The sequence below is a fragment of the Rhineura floridana genome, chromosome 1, assembly GCF_030035675.1.
Source record: "Rhineura floridana isolate rRhiFlo1 chromosome 1, rRhiFlo1.hap2, whole genome shotgun sequence".
In the NCBI taxonomy this organism is placed as follows: Eukaryota; Metazoa; Chordata; class Lepidosauria; order Squamata; family Rhineuridae; genus Rhineura; species Rhineura floridana.
Genome location: NC_084480.1, coordinates 155,984,921 through 156,008,733, shown reverse-complemented (window position 1 = coordinate 156,008,733; position 23,813 = coordinate 155,984,921). Strand labels below are relative to the sequence as shown.

Here is a 23,813-nt window from a genome sequence, read left to right as displayed (position 1 = left end):
AAATGTTTTTGTTTGAATTGTATGCTCCAAGCAACTATGATTGATCTTAATGTATCACGCTTAATGACATCACTAGGGCTCACCCCTGTGACATCACTAGGGCCTGCCCCTGAAATCTTAGGGTTTGGGATGCTTCTGACCTGGCAACCCTACTCTATATAAGCCCTTCATTTTTTCTCATTCCAATAAATGCTGTCAAAGTTAAGGTAACTTTGCTAGTCACGTATATTTAAAAAGCCAGTTCATCCCTTGGTCATGGATGCATTCTCCTGTCGTACACACACTTCAGGAACACAGGAATGCCTACAACTGAGTCAGACCATTGGCCCACCCATCTTGCTAAGTATTGTCTGTACTGGCAGAAAGTCTCCATGGTTTCAGGCAAGAGTCTTTCCCAGCCCTACCTGGAGATATCAGGAATTGAACCTGGGACCCTCTACATGCAAAATATGTGCTCTGATTGAATGTAAACTTATGGTGCTCTACCACTGATCTATAGCAAAGCTTCTACATAGGAACCCAGTGACATATTGTCTCTCTTCCTTCACCCTCCCTTTCACAGTGACTCTTTCAGAGAATCAAACCAGCTCTTGCCTGCATCTACCCTACTATTTTCACTAGTGGGCTGGCCTTTCCCATTTCCTGTTTAAAAGTACCCATGAGGATGTCTTGTTTTTTAAAAAAAGTTTTTTTATAGTTCTTGAAAAAAATCCTTCCCAAAATATATTCACCACTAGCAGGAAGTGCCTTGCTTTGCTTAAGAATTCTAAGAAGCCAGCAGCAAGACTCACTGACAATCAGTGCTGGTTCAGTCCATCATCTTGATTCAAAGGGACCTCCAACAGTATCCAGACTTACACAGAAACATGCTTCCTCACCTCTGGAACCATCGTGCCAAATTTGATTAGAATAGCTTAAGAGTTGTCCAAATCAATGTATTTGTAAAAGGTTGAGCCTGCCATTTTTTAAAAAAATGACACCCAGTGGTATCTAAAGATATAGAAAAGCCCACTCTTCAGCCTCAGGGACCATCTTCCAAATCTGCTTACTATATCTTAAGCAGTGTTCAAAACATTGTAGCTTGTTAAAGGTACAGTCTGCCATTTTGTTTCAAAATGGTGGCCAGGGTATCCAAAAACAGACTATAACCTGCTCCATGACCTTAGGAACCATCATATCATATTTATTTATTTGTTTATTAAAATTATATCCCACCTTTCCTCCCAGAAGGAGCCCAGGGCGGCAAACAAAAATACTAAAAGCACTTTAAAACATCTTAAAAACAAAATACTTTAAAACATATTAAAACAAAACATCTTAAAAACATATTTAAAAAACCACTTTAAACACATCTTAAATTTAATTAAGATGCTGGAATGTACAAACAATTTTTCAAAATAAACAGTACATTAGTGGGTAGTTCTCGGCAATGTTTAGAAATTCTAAGAAGTCAACTGCAACCCTCACGGGCAATCAGTGCAGTTTGGAAAATCCTTCATCTCAATTCAAAATGGCATCCAACAGTCAATATCGTCAAAACCTGCTTCTTGATCTCTGGAATCATTGTGCCATATTTGGTTACAGCATCTTAAAAGGTTCAGATCAGTGCACTTTTAAAAACATTAATCTGTCATCTTGATTCAAAACGGTGTCCAATTGTTTCCCACCCTAGACAAAATCCCGATGCTTGATCTCAGGAACTATTTTGCCAATTTTGGTTACAGCATCTTAAGAGTTGATCAAATCAGTGTATTTTTGAAACGCTGAGTCTGTGTCCAATGGTATCCACACAGAGACAGAAACCTGCTCCTCAACCTCATAAACCATTGTGCCATTGGTTATTATATCTTAAGTGGTGTCCAGTGCAGTTTTTAAAAGGTTCAGTTCACAATTTTGTTTCAAAATGGCATCCAGGGTTATCCAAAAACAGACAAAAGCTTGCTTCATGACTTCAGGAGCCATCATGCCAAATTTTGGTTACAATATTTTTAGTGGTGTTCAAATGTATAAGTATACAGATGAACAATTTTTCAAAATATATACCGTGTGAAAGCTCATTATACTGCAGGGTTCAGGGGACAAAGGATGCACCAGCACCCACATTATAGAGCTCCTGCATTATAATGAAAAATGCACTGTACGGGTTAAAGCCAGCGAGTACAGTACTATACTGGTTCCTAGAGATGCAAAAACCCCACTGCTGCTGCCGCTGAGGAACTGAGCAGAAAGGAAGATGCAAGAAGGGTAACACAGGGAAAAACAAGTTACTGTAATAATAATCCACAGACAGTAATGTAAGAACTTTTTTTTTAATCATTAATTTTTATTCAAATTTTCAAAGACAAAAAACAAAACAAAACAAAAACAATTAAACAATAAAATAAAATGTTGACTTCCGATTTGTCGCAGATCAGTTATAGGTCTACAATATATAACAATCCTGTCTCTAAAATTATATTATAAAATCACTTTCCTCCAGTAGTTATCTTAATTAATCATCAAATCTCATAAACATTACTTTATTCTTTCCACAAAAGAAGGGTAACACAGGGAAAAACAAGTTACTGTAATAATAATCCACAGACAGTAATGTAAGAACTTGAAGAAGGCTTGAGAGATGAGTGTCCCTTAGGGAAAAAAAACACCAAGAAGAAAAAGGGCAGGAGGGAGGGTGACATTAGGAAACAGATTTTTTTAAACACTAAAAGGAAAAAAAACTCAGGAACACACAGGGATAGCAAACAGAGGACTCACCAGGGAGAAGGAGCATAGAGGACAAAATAAGAGATATAACAAAGAGAAAAACAGGGTATATGGTATTTTACTCAGGGGACATGGTCACACCCGCAGTATATCCTATTCCACAGTACAGTGAGATGTGATATATCGAGTGTCCACTGTAGTAGATCAGACACACCACATCTGGTAACATATGCCTTATATCTCTCCAGCAGATAGGGGCTTTTTTGTAGCCTAACTGGAGTGTTATATTATCTGTGCACAAGTTTAACTGAATTCTCTCAAATATTTATTTAGAAAAACTTAACTAAAAAACTCCTCTAAGTGGCGTACGTAAAATATTATTGGCTGATAAAACATTAAAAGTCTTTTACCCCATATGGTGTTCTGTGTATTCAGGTCAATGTTCACATTTAGATCAGATTCCCACATACTTATTTAGACTTTTGGTTTTATCCATGTCCAGTTCTATTAATATTTTATGTAATTTTGCTATTTGTTCTTTAGATTAATTTGTTTCTAAAAGAATCTCATCTTGGCATATAATGGCAGAGCAGCAAAGTAGTCCATAAACTCACACACTTATTTATTAATCAGAATAAGTACCACCTCTGGTTCTGAATACATAATCATGATCAAGGATGAGAAATGCTATTCTATCTGTCCACTGAGTGGTTACTAGTGAGAATGCCCCTATACCTGCCAGCTCTTTTCCCCTGTGGTCGTCTCATTTTATATGCCTCCCTTCTCTTCTACAGGCTATAACTACCTGATCTGTGATCATATGAGAGCGGTGCATTTCTACATTAGTGCCTTGAGTGACTCCTGCCCTATGATGGCTTTCCCTTGCTCCAGTTACAAGAATTTCTTAGCTGGTCACTGCTTAGACTGTTTTAACCCTTTTTTGGTCTCCTGTCCTACAATAGGTATGTTATTGCTTGCCTCTTAGAGTAATGAAGTGGCATCAGACAAGTAGAGGGATCCAGGATTTGGTTGGAAATTTGGAAGGTAGGGGAGGTCAGGAGGTGGCAGGGATCCATCGGGAAATATAACGAGGTTGATTGTAAGCTAAGAAGTGAAATCAAAGACTTATGGTTGTTAACAATCCTATTGGAATGTCTGAACACATAGGAAATGGATGGAAATGTGAACCCCAAATCTAAACAGTGACGGAATATAAGGTAAATAGCCAGGATATATGCAACTGTTTTGTGAGTCATTGGACTGATTGACATGTAATGCTAATTTGTGGTTTAGCACTACTCGCACCCTCTCTCTCTCCTCCACCCCCTCCCATGCAGCCAGGAGAAAAAGGCCTGCCAAGATTACTGTTAGGTTTGAAGATTCTCTGTGTAGCATTACATTATGTCAATTAGGAATTCTGGTTTAAAACAAAAAATGATTAGTTGCTAAACAAACCAGCTTCAAAGCATGGGTTATGAAGCTGGCTTATTTGGCTCCAGCACTGTTAGAGTTGTAGGCCCTTAGCCAATCTTTGTGCAAATGTATGACCTTGCCACCTTCTCAAGCTGACCCTACCAAACTGGGGGGTGAGGGGAGAGCATTAGAAAGGGAAAATAGTCAGGTGATCTTCCCCTCCTGAGGTGTAACACTGGGAAACTAAAATTAGCTTGTCTGGTACCCATGAAATAACTGCCTTGGCACATGGGAGAACTTGACGATGACAGATAATCAGAGAGGGGCATCACTAGGGCGGTGCGGCAGGTGCGGGCCGCACTGGGTGACACCTCCAGACGGGGGTGACACCCAGAGCTGCCCTCCCTAGGCACCGCCTAGGCACCAATGAGAGTCTTCATGTGGCTGCCTTCCTCGGCTGTTAGAAGGTGGAAGCGGCGGCAGACAACAAGGCGGCAGCGCGCTCCCGGGCCCTGTCGTTCAGCCGCACGCTCCTATAGGCCATGTGCGCGCTGCGCTGCACACACGATCGCTCAGAGTCTGAGAGAGAAGGCACTGCGGGCCGCACCGGGTGACACCAACCCTAGTGATGCCACTGTAATCAGATATAGAGTCCAGTCCAGTCTGGGTTCCAAATGTTGTAGTCTGGATCCAGCTCTTGTGCCCTTGTCTGTACTATTTGCATTCATATATAAAAGAAACTTATTATGAAGTATTTGTCTTCCTAATACAACCTCAAGTCACAAGCCACTCTGTGTTGAGCTTGGTCTGGAGTTTCTCCTTCTACCCCTTGGCCCTACCATACACTGGTTGTATTTTTGACAGTGATATCACAATGCAGGGATAGGTATTTTGTTTGGACTTCAGCCCTTCCAAACGAGAGAGAAAAAGATGTGTACAGATACTGTTCTTGTCTCTTTCCCCCTTGCAGAACTACAAGCAGGTGTCTATGCACGAGAGAGGGACTGGTTTTTTAAAATTTGATTTAATTTGTTTTGTTTTTCATTTTTGTTAGCCATTGATATTCAGCCATTTGATTTACATTGATTGATTTACATTTGGAGGAAAGGGCTAACCACCCTCTCTCAAAGCATGACTTCCCTATCTTCAAAACAGCACCATGGGGCCACTGATGAGCAAAACAAAACCTCCAGAGATCCTAATCATAGACCTTGCCTGGTTTGGCCCAGTGAGGCAACCCTTGGCAAGCAATCTCTCACTTGTGGTGAGAACAAACACTAAATAAGAGAAGTAGCAAAACTCTCTCTCTTTCCCTCCCCCCCCCACATGCACACACACAATTTTATTGGAAAGATTATGAGACCTTTACAAATACTTGCATTGTGAGCTAGTGTTGTGTGGTGAATAGTGTGTTGGTCTAGGTTCAAATCCCAGCATATCCATGAAACTCAGCGGTGATCCTACTTCAGAGAGTTGTTGTGAGGATAAAATGAGAGGAAACCCAGCTATGGTGCCCTGAGCTACCTTGGCTACAAATGTGATAAAAAATGGTTTCTCAGTAACAAAACTGCTTTGTTCCCATTCCCACTCTTTGCTCAAATAATGGAAAATAACATCACCAGAGAAGGGATGTATGAGAAGAGAGACTAAAGATAGTTTTGTTTTGTGATCTGGATTCTGATATTGCTTATGGTTAACATAAAGTGATAGAAACATCTTCAATGATTATGTTAGATCAGCATACATATAATACATTATCAGCAAAGGCCCTATGTATCCTTTTCTAAAGAAAAATATCCTAAACCCAAATTCTTGTAAGAGACAAATTCTGAAAATTGTATCACTTATGTACAATAAGCAAAAAGGGATCTATTTGCTAATTTCGCATCATCTATATCCAGTGTCCCAAGAGAAGGAGGCAGCTGCTGTGCTGGGAAGTGAAGACCTCTCTCAACTATTGGGTATCTTACTTGCTCCTCCTCTCACATCTTGAATTTCACCAGGTCACATGCTTTTACAAACCTAAGGACTAGAAACTTGCTTTGTTCTTCTTTTAGGACTATTGGACAATGGAGGAGTCAACATGGAAAAACTGCCCACAGAGGTGAAAGTGTACTTGGCTACAGCTGCATCAGCTCCGTACTGTGGTGAGTAGCACAGCACATCCAGAGGGCTGAGGACTTTTTCTTAATATTCTAAGACAACAGCACAGAACTCAACATCCCACAGGCATTACCCTGTCAGATGTTCACCGCATTCATGTAGTGTGGGAAGTGGGATCTCACACACTGTTGTCACTCCTGATCTGTGCATATTTATTTGAAGGTCTGCATGTGCATAGAACCTACACACCTCCCTCTGTGTGACTGGGAACTGTTTTTTCAGGGTTTACAATTGCATGGGAGATCTCTATGTGCACACAGTTGTACACATTTAGGCTGTATGCCGATTATCAAACAAACTTGTAAGCCACAGGGTGGAGCTTGACGCCATGAGCTATCACCAATCTTTTTGGGCCAGTAGATACACTTGATATTTTGAGAAAGTGCTGTGGGTGCCAGACCCAACATGGCTGCCATAAGAGCATGGCCTAACATAAAATGGCTGCCACATCTAAAAAAGCAGAAAAGGAGACAGGGTACACTGTGGGCATCCCCTCCCCATCACCCCCCACAAAGAGAAAAAGGACACCTACATTAGCCACTGGCTCACAGAGAAAAGCTTTTTGCACCTTTTCTTTGTTCAGAATGGAAAACAGAGTGGGTGTTCAGTCCTGGCATCCAGTGAAATGTGGGCATGTTTAAGGGGAGGCATGTTCAGTGTAGGAGAGGCTGGGTCAATGCAAATAGGAATTAAGCAGGAACAGTAAGCAGTCCCTTACGCACTGTGAATTTTGGAGTGAGTATTTACTGAGACCATTCATGGGCTCCATAGGAGGTACTTGCAGGCACAGTGGTTCCTGCAAGTGCCACACGGTTGGCAACCTCTGATCTATGCAGATCCTCAGATAAACGTGTCAGTCAGGAGCAGAGCAGCTACAATGATCCTGCTCTTCCCTGCATATGCAGCGCATATTCCGTTTGAAGATCTGAAAGATGCTCCTGAGAGCTACTGCTTCACCAATGCATGTAACATCACTTGGATTTCTCTGCTCGATGAGTGGAAAAAAATATGTGAATTGACTCCAGTAAAAAGCATTATCTTTAAGGTAATGTTAAGAGATAAAAAAGTTCAGTATTAGATCTCTAATGGCCCATTCACACGTGCATGGCATCACTTGATGCTGAGGAATAAGCATGTGTGGACCAGCTCTGAAAATACATGAAATGAATCCTGAGCTGTGGACTGTGTCAATTCCTTGTGAAGAACTTTTAACAAAGGAGTAGGAAAATCTGTAAGTAACATGAAGGTTTGAGGGTCTTATAATGTGCGGTGTTTTGATTGTAGACTTTGAATATTTTATTCTCCCCTTGTTTTGGCTTAATTCACCACACTTTCCTCCCGTGCAGAGAAATACTGCAGTTCCTTACCTTCTTAAATGGTTTGAAAGGGACTAATATTGGGGATTAAATCCTGGATGGTTTTGCAAAATAGCAGCAATTTTCGATTAAGGTGCTGTTTGCCCAGAATGTGATCTCTGTTGCTTAGTGTACCATAGCCTGGTGGAATTTCACTTGCAGAAGAGGAGGACTTTGGACACCAACATTGAGATAATCTTCCTCAGCAGCAACTCCTCATTCAGCACCAGTATTATAATGTGAGTAACAATGGACAATTCTGATGTACTTCTCATGATTCTCTCTGTTCCTTTTTCTTTGCGGGATTTATTCAATTGACGGTACAATCCTACACATATCTATTCAGAAGTAAGCCCCATTAAGTTTGATGGCATTTATGCCCAACTAAGTGTGAATAGAATTGCAGCAAGATATTGCAACAGCACTTGGAGCCAGATTTGTTCATCTTCAAAGAGGTCCGATAATATCAAATTTGGAAGATGCAAGCTCCTGTGGACCTTGGGCTGATGGCTGCAGATATGTGTGCAGTGTTTAGTGAAAAGTTGCAGAATTTGACAGTTTATTGTTGTAAGAAGATAATTGTAGTACTGGAGTTATACTAGTTGGGAGGCTTGTGCAAGTGCTGGGACTGTGGCAAGTTCCTCTAGTGTTAGCTACTAGTTTGTGTGTTTGAATGCAAAGCTGAGAAGCAGCTTATGCATTGCTTCCATTGCCTTGTCCACAATGTCTAGTTCCAACTTCTTTCCCAATATGTCTTTCCCTCACAAACTCTGCTGTCCTCCTGCTCCTCTCTTTTCTTCCAGCATCACTCATGCTTCCAAACCAAGGGTTTCTATACAACTCAGGGCTCATCCAGACAACTGCAAAATGTGTGACACGCCCGCTATGTGTGTTCATTATTTTTCTGTCATCCAAATGACGTCTAGCGCTGTTATGCATTTTCGCGGGTTAAATCCGCTCCTTGCAATACCGGCAAAAATGCGATTTGCTGTTTAAAATCAGGAATCATCCGCTGTGCCTTCAGGAGTTAGGATGCAATACCACGGACTTTACAGCTGATGTGCGGTTCATGGGCGTTTCCCCTTGCCCCTTCTCCTCATTCCAGTCAATCACGTATCTGCACTTTTGCGCATGTGCGAGAATAAGCCTGGGAAAATTGAACCAATCATCGCAATGGTGGGGTGTTGGGGGGGTGTCTGCAACTACTGCGCAGATGCATTTTATTTTTTGCCAGCCTGCAAACTGGGCGGCCGCTCTGGGTGAGATCTGCAATGCACAGCAAGCGAGAAAGGGGGGATGGTCGGTTTCAGCCTGCCTCCGAAAGCCTTGTCAATTTCATTCTACTTGCTGGGGTTGTTGCTTCAAATCAGAAAAGCATACATTTGTTTAAGTGTAATATCCCAAATGCAAACAAGAAAAAGGCTTCTGGTCGGTTTCAAGCCCGCTCCAGAAAGCGTTGTCAATTTCTTTCTCTGTGGGAAGAAAAGGGAGAAGGAGGGGGGGTGACACATTTCTCGCTTTTTTGGAGAAATAAGTGCATTGCCAGTGTGTGTATCTCCTTAAATATCAATAAAGGCAGAAAAGCATACATTCGTTTAAGTGTAATTTCGCAAATGCAAACAAGAAAAGTGCTTCTGGTCGGTTTCAAGCCTGCTCTGAAAAGCTTTTTCAATTTCATTCTCTGTGGGAAGGCAGGCGTGAAACCGACCAGCAGCCTTTCCTTCCCAGGCGAGAACTCCTTTACAGCCATATTGTGCTTCCTTGCAAAGGGGGAGAGGAGCATACGTAATTTTTTTGCTGACCAATTGGTTGATAGGGGGAGGTTTTAGAGGCGGAGCTTGGAAAAAGCGAAAAGAATGTAGGGGTCTTACCGCTGTGTGTGCGGGTGCAAAAAAAGTTTTTTTTTTTAATTGGGAAAGAGCAAACTAAAAGGCAAAGTGAGGACTATCAGATGACAAACCGAATATGGAAACCGCGGATTATCCTGCTCCATTTGGATAAGCCCTTAGTCATTGCACTTCTGCTGTAAACCACAGAATTGCAGTTGACTGCCCACTCTCAGGGATGTTGCACTTTTTCCTCTGTTCATCCCACAACGTTCCATCTACTATCGGTTTTTTAAAACTCAGTAACTTAAATTGTGCTATAGCACTTTAAGTAATATTAAGTTCATGGTTATATCTGTGTTGCATTGATTTCCTGACAGGATGAGGTAGGAGGAAGGCTCTCTATTGCCTATGCAAACATGGCTGATCACTAGCTGGAAATCTGGGAGGAAGAAGAGACAGAGAAGGCCCTGTTTGGACAACACACTAAGCCATAGTTAACTTTAACCATTGTTAATATTACCCATAGTTTAGAAGCCTTGGTTAAAGAGGCAGGTGATTACATTCTATGGCTTGTTATACTAGAGCTGAGCTTAATCAGAGTTAATCTCGGCAATGCCTTCTCAACAGCTCCAGCCTTCTATCCCAAAAACATTTGCAGCACTCTTTTCTGGGCAATGTCTCACTGAATCAGCAGCATCTCCAGCCCACATGGGATTTGCTGGCTGGCCAAACGCACTGGGTGAATGCACTGGGCTGGGAAACCTCAGTGGCATTCTCGGGATCTTTCACAGCTCTTGGCCACATCACCAGGACACTTGGTATTGCCTGTCTGAGTGGATGCACAAGCTGGGCAAATTGTGCTGCTGTATCTTCAGTCCTGATTTCCCCACCTGATTTCTCCCTACTCCTCCCTTCTCACAGTCTCAAACACAAAGACAATTAAACCCGTCACTGCATCCTTAGCTTCCATAGCACCAAGTTTAACAGGTATGCTAAAGATGGAAATTCCTTCCTTTTCAACCCTTTTTTTAAAAAGTGTGTGTATGTGGGGGTCTCACACAGCTGTAGTCTGTGCTGGGTGAAATAATCAGGTGATAAGATGGAGCAGCACAAGTTCCCACCCCAAGAGTACACATACACCATCCCCCAAACCACAGAGGATTATTATTTTGGACCCTCACTGACTTCCGGCAGAAATTCCTGAGGAAAATCCACCCCAAACTGCTGAGATCATCTACCTGAACACACTTTGTGTCTATACACCAACTCCCTCAATCAGCTCTCTCCTGCCATGTGACCCTGTTGAAGCCCTTGTTACGCTATAGAACGGTTGCCCCAGAGTGCCCTCTTTGGCCCCGTGGAGCCTGGTTTGCCCTGTGGTACACCAGTGAACTAAGGGCAATGAAACAGTGTGGATGTGTTTGGTATTTTAAAAATATAAAGTGAAATAGGAACTAAGTTTGGTGGTCCTATTTCTTAGCAGAGATATAGAAATGCAAACAGCAGAGTGAGATAAATCAGTCCCACCTTTCCTAGGCACAAATAACAACAGACACAGTCTTCTTAGGTAAAAGATAAAGAATATTTACTCACAACCTTTCATATGTTCAGAAACATAGGCTCTAGCTTAGATGAAAGAAAAAGTCTTAGTCCATCTTAGTCTTTAGTAGTGATGCTCTGAGGAGAGCATCTGCCATGCGGCCTCTCCCAGAGGTAAAAAGATCAGCAATGGAGATTATTCAGAAAACTCCAGGACAAAGGAGGAGGGAGTCAGGTAACTAATCCCACACATTAGGAAGTTACATCATGGTAAACAGGTACAGGGGAAATTTCCCCAAATATCCCTTAAAGTGAACATGCAAGTTTGTTTACTCTAACAGTTTGCACCGTGGTACACCAGTGAACAGTCTGGACAATGGCTAGAGTGCAAGTGCCCTTCACCTCAGGCAGCAAAATGTCTTGGCCTGGCTTTGCTTCCTTGGCATGTATTCCCTCTATTGAGGTTCGCTCAAAATGATCTGATGGCTAGTGTGATTTCAGGGAAGTAGAATATCAACATAGGTGGATGCATGCACGCACAGATATACCGATGGGGATTTTTTTAAATTTATTTTTAAAAACCCTTTTTCGTTTGCTACATGTCTCACTGTCACCAGTTAATAATTTCCTGAGTTTGGGAAGTTTATTTATTTATTTATTTATTTATTTTTATCATGTTATATTTTTCACACTTGCTCATATTTTAATTGTGATTTTATTTGTTGTACACCGCCCTGAGAGCTTTCTGCTATAGGGCAGTCTAGAAATGTAATAAAATAAATAAATAAATAAATAAAATAAATTTATTATTTCAATTTATATACCGCCCTTAGCGAAATAGCTCTCAGGGCGGTGAACAAACAAAATAAAATACAATATTTCATAATAAAAATACAAAAACATATACAAACAAACAACGAAAAGCACAGCAAAAACAAAATAAATACTACAAAAATTAAAATACAGATTAAAAGATTTAAAAAGTTAAGAAGATTAAAATGCCTGGGAGCATAAAAAGGTCATTACCTGGCGCCGGAAAGATGGAAGTGTAGGCGCCAGGCGTACCTCTTCGGGGAGGCTGTTCCACAACTCAGGGGCCACCACAGAACAGGCCCTAGATCTCGTAACCACCCTCTGGGCTTCCCGATGGGTTGGTACCCGGAGGATGGCCTTAGATTCTGAACGAAGTGAACGGGTAGGTTCATAGCGAGAAAGGCGTTCCACAAGGTATTGAGGTCCCACGCCGTGTAAGGCTTTATAGGTCAAAACCAGCACCTTGAATCTCGCCCGGAAGCAAATAGGAAGCCAGTGCAGACGCGCCAGGACAGGTGTTATATGCGAAGACCGACTGGTCCTCGTCAATAATCTGGCAGCTGCGTTCTGCACCAGCTGAAGCTTCCGAACTGTCTTCAAGGGCAGCCCTACGTAGAGCGCATTACAGTAATCCAATCTTGAAGTTACCAGAGCGTGGACAACAGAGGCGAGGTCGTCCCTGTCCAGATAGGGGCGTAGTTGAGCTACCAGACGAAGATGGTAAAACACATTCCGTGCCACCGAGGCCACTTGGGCCTCGAGAGACAAGGAAGAGTTGAGAAGAACCCCCAAACTACGTACCTGTTCTTTCAGGGGGAGTGTAACCCCATCCAGAACAGGGTAAGCATCCACCATCTGAGCAGGGAAGGCGTTCACCAACAATGTCTCGGTCTTGTCTGGATTGAGTCTCAGTTTATTAGCTCTCATCCAGTCCATTATCGCGGTCAGGCAACGGTTCAGCACATCAACAGACTCACCTGAGGAAGATGAAAAGGAGAAATAGAGCTGCGTGTCATCAGCGTACTGATGGCAACGCACTCCAAAACTCCTGATGACCGCACCCAGCGGCTGCATGTAGATGTTGAAAAGCATGGGGGACAAGACCGATCCCTGGGGGACTCCACAATGGAGAGTCCATGGTGTCGAGTGATGTTCCCCAAGCACTACCTTCTGGTGACGATCCGCGAAGTAGGAGCGGAACCACTGCCAAGCAGTGCCCCCGACACCCAACTCCGCGAGTCTCCCCAGAAGGATACCATGGTCGATGGTATCAAACGCCGCTGAAAGATCAAGGAGAATCAACAGAGTCACACTCCCCCTGTCCCTCTCCCGACAAAGGTCATCATACAGGGCGACCAAGGCTGTTTCGGTGCCAAAACCGGGCCTGAAACCGGATTGAAACAGATCTAGATAATCAGTTTCATCCAAGAGTGCCTGGAGTTGGCTGGCAACCACCCGCTCCAAAACCTTGCCCAAAAAAGGGACATTCACCACCGGTCTATAGTTATTCAGATTATCTGGGTCCAAGGAGGGTTTCTTTAAAAGAGGTCTCACTACTGCCTCCTTGAGGCTACCAGGGACTACTCCCTCCCTCAAGGAGGCGTTAACCACTTCCTTGGCCCAACCGGTGGTCCCAGCCCTGCTAGCTTTCACTAGCCAAGATGGGCAAGGATCCAGAACAGACGTGGTTGCCCGAACCATTCCAAGCACCTTGTCCACTTCCTCGAGCTGCACCAACTGAAACTCATCCAATAAAGAAGGACAAGGCCGTGCTCCGGACACTTCAATGGATTCATCTGTCACAACATCAGAGTCAAGGTCCCTGCGGATACATGCGATCTTATCTTGAAAGTGTCCAGCAATTTCATTGCAGCGGGTCTCAGATGTTTCCATAGTATCGTGGGGGCCAGAGTGTAAGAGCCCTCGCACGACTTTAAAAAGCTCCGCTGGGCAGCATAAAGATGATCTAATAGAGGCAGCAAAATAGAGCTTCTTTGCTGTCCTTACCGCTTTTGTATACAACTTATTGGTGGCACTTACCAAAGCATAGTTGTATCCACTGGGAGTTTTCCTCCATCTGCACTCCAGCCTCCTCCTCTCTTGTTTCATCGCTCTCAGCTCCGGAGTATACCACGGAGCGGTATGAGCTCTACACCGGAGGGGGCGCGCGGGAGCGATCATGTCAATAGCCCGGGTCATTTCCGTATTCCACAGTGCGACCAGGGCCTCGACAGGAGCACCGGTCCTATCAGCCGGAAAATCTCCCAGAGCCCTCTGAAAACCTACGGTTTCCTTCTCCCTCCCTGCTGTCTCAAGACATGGTTAAACCAGCAGCCAAGCAAGCCCTGCCTCTACCCACATACACAACAGTTTAATCTTGCTTAAATACATTAATGTTATGCAAATTATTTTCTAAAAAAAAAAAAAAGCTTGATGGGGAGAAGCCAAGCAGTACCATTCTCTCCTGCAGGCGGCTTGTCACTTGACTCCTTTGTTCTTTCTGCACCAACAGAAAAGAGCTCTTTAGCTACCAGCTGGCACCTTTGCTTGTTTACTATGCTAAAGGTGACAGAGACAAAAGATTCTAGAGTGAGGGGCTTTCCAGACATGCAAGGAAATGACCATAGGCAAATTCATCCCCTTTTGCACCCTTGAGGAACCCTTGCTCTTCTTTTTTTTTTCTGTCTGCCCTTTTGCAAAGCCAGACTCTTAGGGAATTCTGCAGAATGAAATAAACACACACAAATAAAGGGTGCTGAGGGAAACATAATGGTGAAGCTGCACCCAAAAAGGACGTGAGAAGGCACAGGGCTCAATCTCTCAAAATATTATTGCACATGTGAAAAACTACAGCCCCATTTAAAAACTGAAGTTGCAAGATGGAACATTCACATCAGTTAGGGTTGCCAGATTCTTGGCCTGAGACTCATCCTGTATCTTTAGGAGAAGAGAAAGTCAGCCAAGTACAGGTGTTCTTGCAACACTGTAATGAGAAAAACCACAAGGTGGAATTCTCCCTTCCCCCTGCACAACTTTTAAAGATACAGAAGACCTCTGGGAGGCCTGGCCTGGCAACCAAGAGGTCTTCTGTATCTTTAAAAGTTGTGCAGGGGGAAGGAAGAATTCCACCATGTGGTTCTTCCCATTAGAACACCTGCACTTGGCTAACGTTCTCGTCTCCTAAAGATACAGGATCAGTCTCAGGCCAAGAACCTGGCAACCCTAACATCAGTAGAGTTAGTTTGCACATCTATGCTATTGTTGCGCGCCTCCCCCAATCTCCGAGCGGTGAGATTTCAGGGGGGGTCCCTGCGCCCATCCAGGGTTTGGTTTCCTTTGGGAAGAAGGCCAGCGGAGACTGCGGTGTCTTTATGAAATATGGTTTATTTATGTACACACATTCCAACCTGAGCTTAGGATGGAGGGGTTCAAGGCATCAGCAGTCTAATATCCAGCTTTTCCATCTAGGTGCAGGGGCATCCTATCGCCTGCAGCCCTAGTTCCCTAGAACACACACTGCCAACTCCAAACACACTTCTCCCTGCCCAGGAGTGGGGGGGGAGACTCTCCTCCAGTAGAGTTTAAAATGACAAAAAGGATCTTCCTAGCCCCTTTCACCAGTTGCTGGGGCAACTAAATAGGACCATTAACTACCTAGCCACTCTATTTGATTAACAAAGGAAATTCATCTGGCTAGCAGAGCCAGCCTCCCAGGCATAGGATTCCAAATCAGAGGCTGGAAAGGTGACCCACAGAAATCATCCATTCCAGCCCCCCCCCTGCTCATAACACCACACCCTTCTCTGAAAGTGGTCTGTCCCAGACCTGCAAAAACAACAACAGAATAACAACTTTTCCTACAAAGAAATAACAGATACAGCTTACCCAGTCCTCATAACTTGGCAGTTGCCTGAGTTCCTGACATGTTTAAGCATGCCCTCAACCACATGTACATTTACTCCTTGCTCCCCCAAACAGTTGTACATGCACCCACAATTCAAGTCACAGAATAACAAATCCTAAACATTAAAATCTTATTACAAAAAAAACCTATCAGCATGATTCCTAAAAAACCATTAAACAGCTCATATCCCCACCAGCATGCAGAAAGGCACAAATCAAGAGCATTACACAGTCCCAAGCTGATCCCTGCTGCTGCCTGCAGGGGGTTGGGACTCCTTTCCAGGAACAGATTTGTTTCCTCCCCAGCACCTGGCAGGCTGTAGCCATGTTCTTGCCGCTCTCTGCTCTGGGAAAATCTTCAAGCCAGTCCACTTGGTCTCCTGCCCCAAACGCCAAATCAAAGTTCTGCCACAAGTCTTTATCCGGGGGGGATCTTCTTAAAGATTAGCTGGCCTAGTCCACCCAGGCTGGCAGAAAGAAATCTTCTCTGTCCTCCCTCACAATCTTCAGTATGAAACACGGGCCCAAACAGAGGCAGGAAACCCTCCCAGTGTCTCTTACCCTCCAAACTCACTGGGTACTGGGTGCCTCTCACTGCTGGAATTCGCCCAAGGACTGCACCCATCATAGGAGCTGCATCCCACCCCACAAGACCATTATGGGGCACCCAAGGGACAAAGTCACTTAGGGATTTTATCTCACCCATCTCTGCAGGCGCTGGGAGCTTCTCTTGGACTTGAACTCCCTTCTCAGGTGTCTCCTGCTGCACCTTTTCTTTCACAGCCATTTCTCCAGGCGCTGGCAGCTCCTCTCCAGCCTCTAGTTCACCTTTGTCTGAAGCTTTCTCTTCCTCCTGCACTTTCTCTTCCACAGCTGGCACACAGGGAGCAGAGAAATCTATCAGCAGCATCTCTTCTCCAGGCTCTATTTTACTTTCTTCGAAGGCATCTTCCTCTTCTTTTTCCAGACTGTCCTCCTTCAAATCTTGGGGCTTCACTTCCAGCTCTCTGCTGTTTCCCCCCCTGGCAGGCTCCTGGACAATCAAAACTTCTTCTTCCTCCAGTACTGACTGCAACTCCTTACAGCCCACTCCCTCCAGCTGCCCATCCACTTTCTGGATCTCTTTAGCCACCTCCATCTGGGTGCTCTGCAGCTGGACTCCTGGGTCACCCTCGACCCCTTGTAGTGGCTGATCAGGCAGGGCTCTCACCTCCTCACATGGGGTCTCCTTTTTCTCTCCAAAGATGCTTTCATATATCTCTCCCATTCGTTTCCAATGCTCCTGCCGCTCCTGTTGCATTTGCTGCTGGTTCTCCTGGCGTTCTTTCTGCCTTTGCTGCTGGTCCAGCTGGAACATCAATTTCATCTGTTCCAAGAGAAATGCTGTTCTCCCCTCCATCTTGACTCAGGCACACCTTGCTCCTAAGGCTTCTTCTAGGAAACTCAATCCCACTGCTAACACCAGTGTTGCACGCCTCCCCCAATCTCCGAGCAGTGAGATTTCAGGGGGGGTCCCTACGCCCATCCAGGGTTTGGTTTCCTTTGGGAAGAAGGCCAGCGGAGACTGCGGTGTCTTTATGAAATATGATTTATTTATGTACACACATTCCAACCTGAGCTTAGGATGGAGGGGTTCAAGGCATCAGCAGTCTAATATCCAGCTTTTCCATCTAGGTGCAGGGGCATCCTATCGCCTGCAGCCCTAGTTCCCTAGAACACACACTGCCAACTCCAAACACACTTCTCCCCGCCCAGGAGTGGGGGGGGGACTCTCCTCCAGTAGAGTTTAAAATGACAAAAAGGATCTTCCTAGCCCCTTTCACCAGTTGCTGGGGCAACTAAATAGGACCATTAACTACCTAGCCACTCTATTTGATTAACAAAGGAGATTCATCTGGCTAGCAGAGCCAGCCTCCCAGGCATAGGATTCCAAATCAAAGGCTGGAAAGGTGACCCACAGAAATCATCCATTCCAGCCCCCCCCCATGCTCATAACACTATTCTTTTTTTAAAAGGGGGTATGTGAATAGAACAGTAGTGTTAGGGGAAACCATGGAACAATTGTTGGGAAGACATTTGCTGTATGATAATATGTGGACATCCCAAAATATCTGAGTGAACAGGGCAAGATGATTCCTTAGTAAAGGGTCTTCTAGAAACACCTTAAAACTTTGTTGGGCAAGCAAAACCGCGTGTTCATCCTTCATGCACACAAAGTAAGAACATAACATAAGAAGAGCCTGCTGGATCAGGCCAGGGCCCATCTAGTCCAGCATCCTGTTCTCACAGTGGCCAACCAGGTGCCTGGGGGAAGCCTGCAAGCAGGACCCGAGTGCAAGAACACTCTCCCCTCCTGAGACTTCTGGCAACTGGTTTTCAGAAGCATGCTGCCTCTGACTAGGGTGGCAGAGCACAGCCATCATAGCTAGTAGCCATTGATAGCCCTGTCCTCCATGAATTGGTCTAATCTTCTTTTAAAGCCATCCAAGCTGGTGGCCATTACTGTGTCTTGTGGGAGCAAATTCCATAGTTTAACTATGCGCTGAGTAAAGAAGTACTTCCTTTTGTCTGTCCTGAATCTTCCAACATTCAGCTTCTTTGAATGTCCACGAGTTCTAGTATTATGAGAGAGGGAGAAGAACTTTTCTCTATCCATTTTCTCAATGCCATGCATAATTTTATACACTTCTATCATGTCTCCTCTGACCCGCCTTTTCTCTAAACTAAAAAGCCCCAAATGCTGCAACCTTTCCTCGTAAGGGAGTCGCTCCATCCCCTTGATCATTCTCGTTGCCCTCTTCTGACCCTTTTCCAACTCTAGAATATCCTTTTTGAGATGAGGCGACCAGAACTGTACACAGTATTCCAAATGCGGCCGCACCATAGATTTATACAACGGCATTATGATATCGGCTGTTTTATTTTCAATACCTTTCCTAATTATCGCTAGCATGGAATTTGCCTTTTTCACAGCTGCCGCACACTGGGTCGACATTTTCATCGTGCTGTCCACTACAACCCCGAGGTCTCTCTCCTGGTCGGTCACCGCCAGTTCAGACCCCATGAGCGTATATGTGAAATTAAGATTTTTTGCTCCAATATGCATAATTTTACACTTGTTTATATTGAATTGCATTTGCCATTTTTCCACCCATTCACTCAGTTTGGAGAGATCTTTTTGGAGCTCTTCAAAACCCCTTTTTGTTTTAACAACCCTAAACAATTTAGTGTCGTCAGCAAACTTGGCCACTTCACTGCTCACTCCTAATTCTAGGTCATTAATGAACAAGTTGAAAAGTACAGGTCCCAATACCGATCCTTGAGGGACTCCACTTTCTACAGCCCTCCATTGGGAGAACTGTCCGTTTATTCCTACTCTCTGCTTTCTGCTTCTTAACCAATTCCTTATCCACAAGAGGACCTCTCCTCTTATTCCATGACTGCTAAGCTTCCTCAGAAGTCTTTGGTGAGGTACCTTGTCAAAAGCTTTTTGAAAGTCTAAGTACACTCTGTCCACTGGATCACCTCTATCTATATGCTTGTTGACACTCTCAAAGAATTCTAATAGGTTACTGAGACAGGACTTTCCCTTGCAGAAGCCATGCTGGCTCTGCTTCAGCAAGGCTTGTTCTTCTATGTGCTTAGTTAATCTAGCTTTAATAATACTTTCTACCAGTTTTCCAGGGACAGAAGTTAAGCTAACTGGCCTGTAATTTCCGGGATCCCCTCTGGATCCCTTTTTGAATATTGGCGTTACATTTGCCACTTTCCAGTCCTCAGGCACAGAGGAGGACCCGAGGGACAAGTTACATATTTTAGTTAGCAGATCAGCAATTTCACATTTGAGTTCTTCGAGAACTCTCGGGTGGATGCCATCCGGGCCTGGTGATTTGTCAGTTTTTATATTGTCCATTAAGCCTAGAACTTCCTCTCTCGTTACCACTATTTGTCTCAGTTCCTCAGAATCCCTTCCTGCAAATGTTAGTTCAGGTTCAGGGATCTGCCCTATATCTTCCACTGTGAAGACAGATGCAAAGAATTCATTTAGCTTCTCTGCAATCTCCTTATCGTTCTTTAGTACACCTTTGACTCCCTTATCATCCCAGGGTCCAATTGCCGCCCTAGATGGTCTCCTGCTTTGAATGTATTTATAGAATTTTTTGTTGTTGGTTTTTATGTTCTTAGCAATGTGCTCCTCAAATTCTTTTTTCGCATCCCTTATTGTCTTCTTGCATTTCTTTTGCCAGAGTTTGTGTTCTTTTTTATTTTCTTCATTCGGACAAGACTTCCATTTTCTGAAGGAAGACTTTCTGCCTCTAAGAGCTTCCTTGACTTTGCTCGTTAACCATGCTGGCATCTTCTTGGCCCTGGCGGTACCTTTTCTGATCTGCGGTATGCACTCCAGTTGAGCTTCTAATATAGTACTCATTCACATCCCTTATTGTGCTTTGCAGACCCATGCATCAGACCACAGGCAGAGGCCTTCTGACCCACTCTGACCCACTGTGCCAGATGGAAAGCTTGACGCTGCAATACCGTCCCAAGAGCTGGATGAGGAATAAAGATGAGGCTCCTGTTGTTGGCCAGTTCTGTACTGCTCTTCTGCCTGTAGATACTAGGTAAACCAGAAGAGTTCTTTTGAAATATTTCTCTGGCAAGCATATTGTGCCAAGTGGGGATGAAAGCTCTTTTGTCTTTTATTTTATAGTGTTTGGGGGCCACACAGATAATCAAGTTGTTAATTTGAAGGATTTATTTCTTTTTCATTGAGGCTGCTCCAAAGACCAAACAATATCCACACATGCCCACCAGAGGAAACTTGTAAAATAGAATGAGCCATTGTCATCCAAAGCTAGACCTATCATATAGCTGCCATGCATGTCCCAGATCTCCACCACTCCTTTTTGCTTCCAACCAACACTTTAGAGTGAAGTAGATGGGGCCTGTGTTGAGGGATGGCTATAGACTCCTGGAGAAAAGACAGCCTTGTGCTGAAGCAAAAAAACCAAAAAGGTCAGGGCACATTAAATAATCAAGAACAAAGGCATACACCAGAAAACTAGAACCACTAACTCAGGAAGGCTGGTGGGGTGACAAAATAGGGTTTGTACAGCTCTGGACGTTGAGCATACATTGTACAGCAGTAGCCAACCTGATGCCCTGCATGGCCAATGGGAGCAGGATGATGGGAGTTGTAGTCCAACATCATATGGAGGTCACCATGTGGGCTATCTCTGATTTGACACACACACAACCCCGTTATTACTGGCTTTGTTAGCATCCTTTAACTTCAGGCTGTTTCTTTTGCAGTGAGAAGATGTTCTGCCTGTCTCAGCTGCTGACTCTGACACAAGAGAACCCCCTTCTCCATAGCCTCCCCATTGTCTGTGACTAGCACAATTTAGTACAGAGGTAACTACAGGGTTCTAAGGGTGAAGACATATATTATAAAATCAAAAGTGTGGTGGGATGTCAGGAAATTTTGCTCTAAGCAGGCACAAATACAAAAATCCCCTATATTCATATGTTTACTTGAAATGAATGCAACCCACATTTGTTAAATCCACAGATTATATGTTAAAGCTGTTATCATGATGCTCTATAGAGGTTAAGAACCCTGCAGGGAGATGGCTAATTGATGGCTCATAAGCTGCTTCATTCATTTACTTTGAAAGAGAACATACAGGGAAGTGATTAACACAAGGTATTTTTTGGCTGAGGGGCTGCCAGGGTGTGAGGAAAGTATATAGGTACCTCTTTGCTTTTCTTATTTCTGAAGTGTTCTTTGTTGCCAAAGACAGTCTATATGCTATGCAATCTTAGCCATGTCTACTCAGAAGTAAATACCATTGAATTAAGCGAGGCTTACTCTCAGGTAAGTGGCATTAAGGTTTAACCCTTAATCTGCTTCCTATTGTGAATTTTGAATACCAATGGAATGCATTTCCCTGGGTTCCATCTTGCCATGGGTGGTACCTGTGTGGGTTCCACTGCCATCTTCTACCCAAGCTGTGCACCTCTGAGGACATGTGGGACTTTACAACAATGACCTCCTCTGCCTAGAACTTCTTCTCTCATTACCACTACTTGCCTCAGTTCCTCAGAATCCCTTCCTACAAAGCACAGCTTTGTCTCCCATGTCATCCAAAGGGAAAGACGGAATAAAAACAAACATGGCGGAGAGGAGCAAGACGGCAGAAACAGGTAGCGACATTGGAATAGATGAAATTATCACAGGAAACCTAAACAAATATGCTGCTGTTCCACCAGGGTATTTTGGACAACCAAAAAAGGGACATCTTGTATTTGACGCCTGCTTTGAAAGTGGTAACCTTGGACATGTGGATCGTATTACTGAATTTGAGTATGATCTGTTCATCAGACCAGATATGTGTAATCCTTGTTTTCGAGTCTGGTTCAACTTCACAGTTGAAAATGTGAAAGAATCTGAGACCTCCTTCACCATGGGAAGAGACCAGACAGCACAGACAGAAATTTCTACAGAAGACAGACCACCAGATTGATACTCTTAGAAATCTTATAATTTTGTTGGTTTGAATTCTTGTAGATTGTGTTGTTTTGATTTGTATTTATGTCTTTCTATTTGTCCACTCAGCCTTCCATCCATCCATGGTCGGTAAAATGAGTACCCGGCATATGCTGGGGGGTAAAGAAAGGCCGGGGAAGGAACTGGCAATCCCACCCCATATATACGGTCTGCCTAGTAAACATCGCAAGACGTCACCCTAAGAGTCGGAAACGACTCGCACTACAAGTGCGGGGACACCTTCACCTTTTTATTTGTGTGTGAGCCGCCTTGGGGGCCTTTTTGGCCGAAAGGCATCCTAGAAATAAACGCTAACATAACGTAACATATAACATAACATTACTCTTGTAAAAAGAACAATAAAGAAGCAATCTCTCCTGTGGAATTTATCTGTGCTCCTCCATTAATTAAAGTCCTAGATTTGACTGCCCAATTTTGGCCACCCTAAATTCTTTTAAAAGTAAAATTAAATTTCACATTGCTCCCCCTCCCCTGAATTTTTCTTGATGCATAACTGAACTGTACCTCCCTGGTGCCTGAGTGACGGAAATAGGATAGGCTAACAAGTTTATACTTAACTGTGAAATCAAGCTAGTGATCTCACAGTATGCCCCATATTGTGGGAGTAGGCCCCACACTTACAGCTGAATAGACCTGGTTAGGTTGGCCATTAGCCACCATTAACTTTTATCTTTAAGGTATCTCAAAGTTCTTTGTTGGCAGGAAATGTGTGTTCAAATCACTTCGGCTGCAGTTTTGAATGTGTCTGTCTTTAGCCAAAGCTATTGCATTCCGTCAAAATGTAGATATTCCTCTCCAGGGTTGCAATCCTGGAGAGAAAAAAAGAGTTCTGGAAGTATGCAGCAGAATTTGCTTGCATATGGCACTGACTGTCTGCCTCTTCCCAATTATATCACCAATGCTGCCTCCAGATTGTCACTATTTTGCAGGATGGAGTCAATCACATATCAGAAATGTATCTGGCACATTAAAATCACGTTTAAAAAAAGAGACCTTTTGCAGTAAAGGAAGTGACCAGGAAATGCACTTAAAAGTCTGGATTATGACTGAATGACGTGAAGTTGTATAACCTCTCTGCAGACAAACCAGAACAAATATTTAATAAAGATTGGACATTGTGTAACCTGTGTACAAGCAAATCTGTTTATTGAGCACCTCTCACATGCACAGAAAAGACATACACCGTTCTATTTCTCCCTTGTGCATACACACCAAGAGTGAACCCTGCACCCCCGCCGGTCAGGAAGCAAATGGCCACCACCTGCAGCGGGCAGGCAACTCACATGCAAACACAACCCCTTCGTCCTTTCCCCTGCCCAGCAATAAGGAAGCAAGCGCTTGCCACTAACTGCATGAGGCTGGTGGGCATCAAACAGTCAAGTCATCCCCTCTGATCCTTCCTCCTTTTCCACCCCTTAACAATCAGGACAGTCAAGAGCAAACACACATAGACCGCACAGACATACCTCCCCTCCCACGCCTCCATTTCTCTCTCTTAAATGTGTGCACATACAGACACCATATTGA

The 23,813-nt window shown here is 43.9% G+C and overlaps 1 protein-coding gene across 3 annotated transcripts in view; it reads left to right on the top strand.

Annotated features, from left to right (window-relative positions):
• Positions 1-23,409, top strand: part of PLA1A (phospholipase A1 member A) — a 67,875-nt gene extending 44,466 nt beyond the window's left edge. For 2 of the 3 annotated variants that reach the window (XM_061638624.1, XM_061638642.1), the window contains exons 7-11: positions 3,498-3,665; positions 6,174-6,263; positions 7,765-7,873; positions 20,173-20,337; positions 21,029-23,409. In XM_061638624.1, the coding sequence (XP_061494608.1) occupies positions 3,498-3,665; positions 6,174-6,263; positions 7,765-7,873; positions 20,173-20,337; positions 21,029-21,113 (617 nt within the window). In that variant the 3' untranslated portion in view covers positions 21,114-23,409. Of the gene's footprint in view, positions 1-3,497; positions 3,666-6,173; positions 6,264-7,764; positions 7,874-8,437; positions 9,142-20,172; positions 20,338-21,028 lie in introns of those variants that run through there. The other variant, XM_061638633.1, reaches the window with a different exon arrangement.
• The last annotated feature ends 404 nt before the right edge of the window (positions 23,410-23,813 follow it).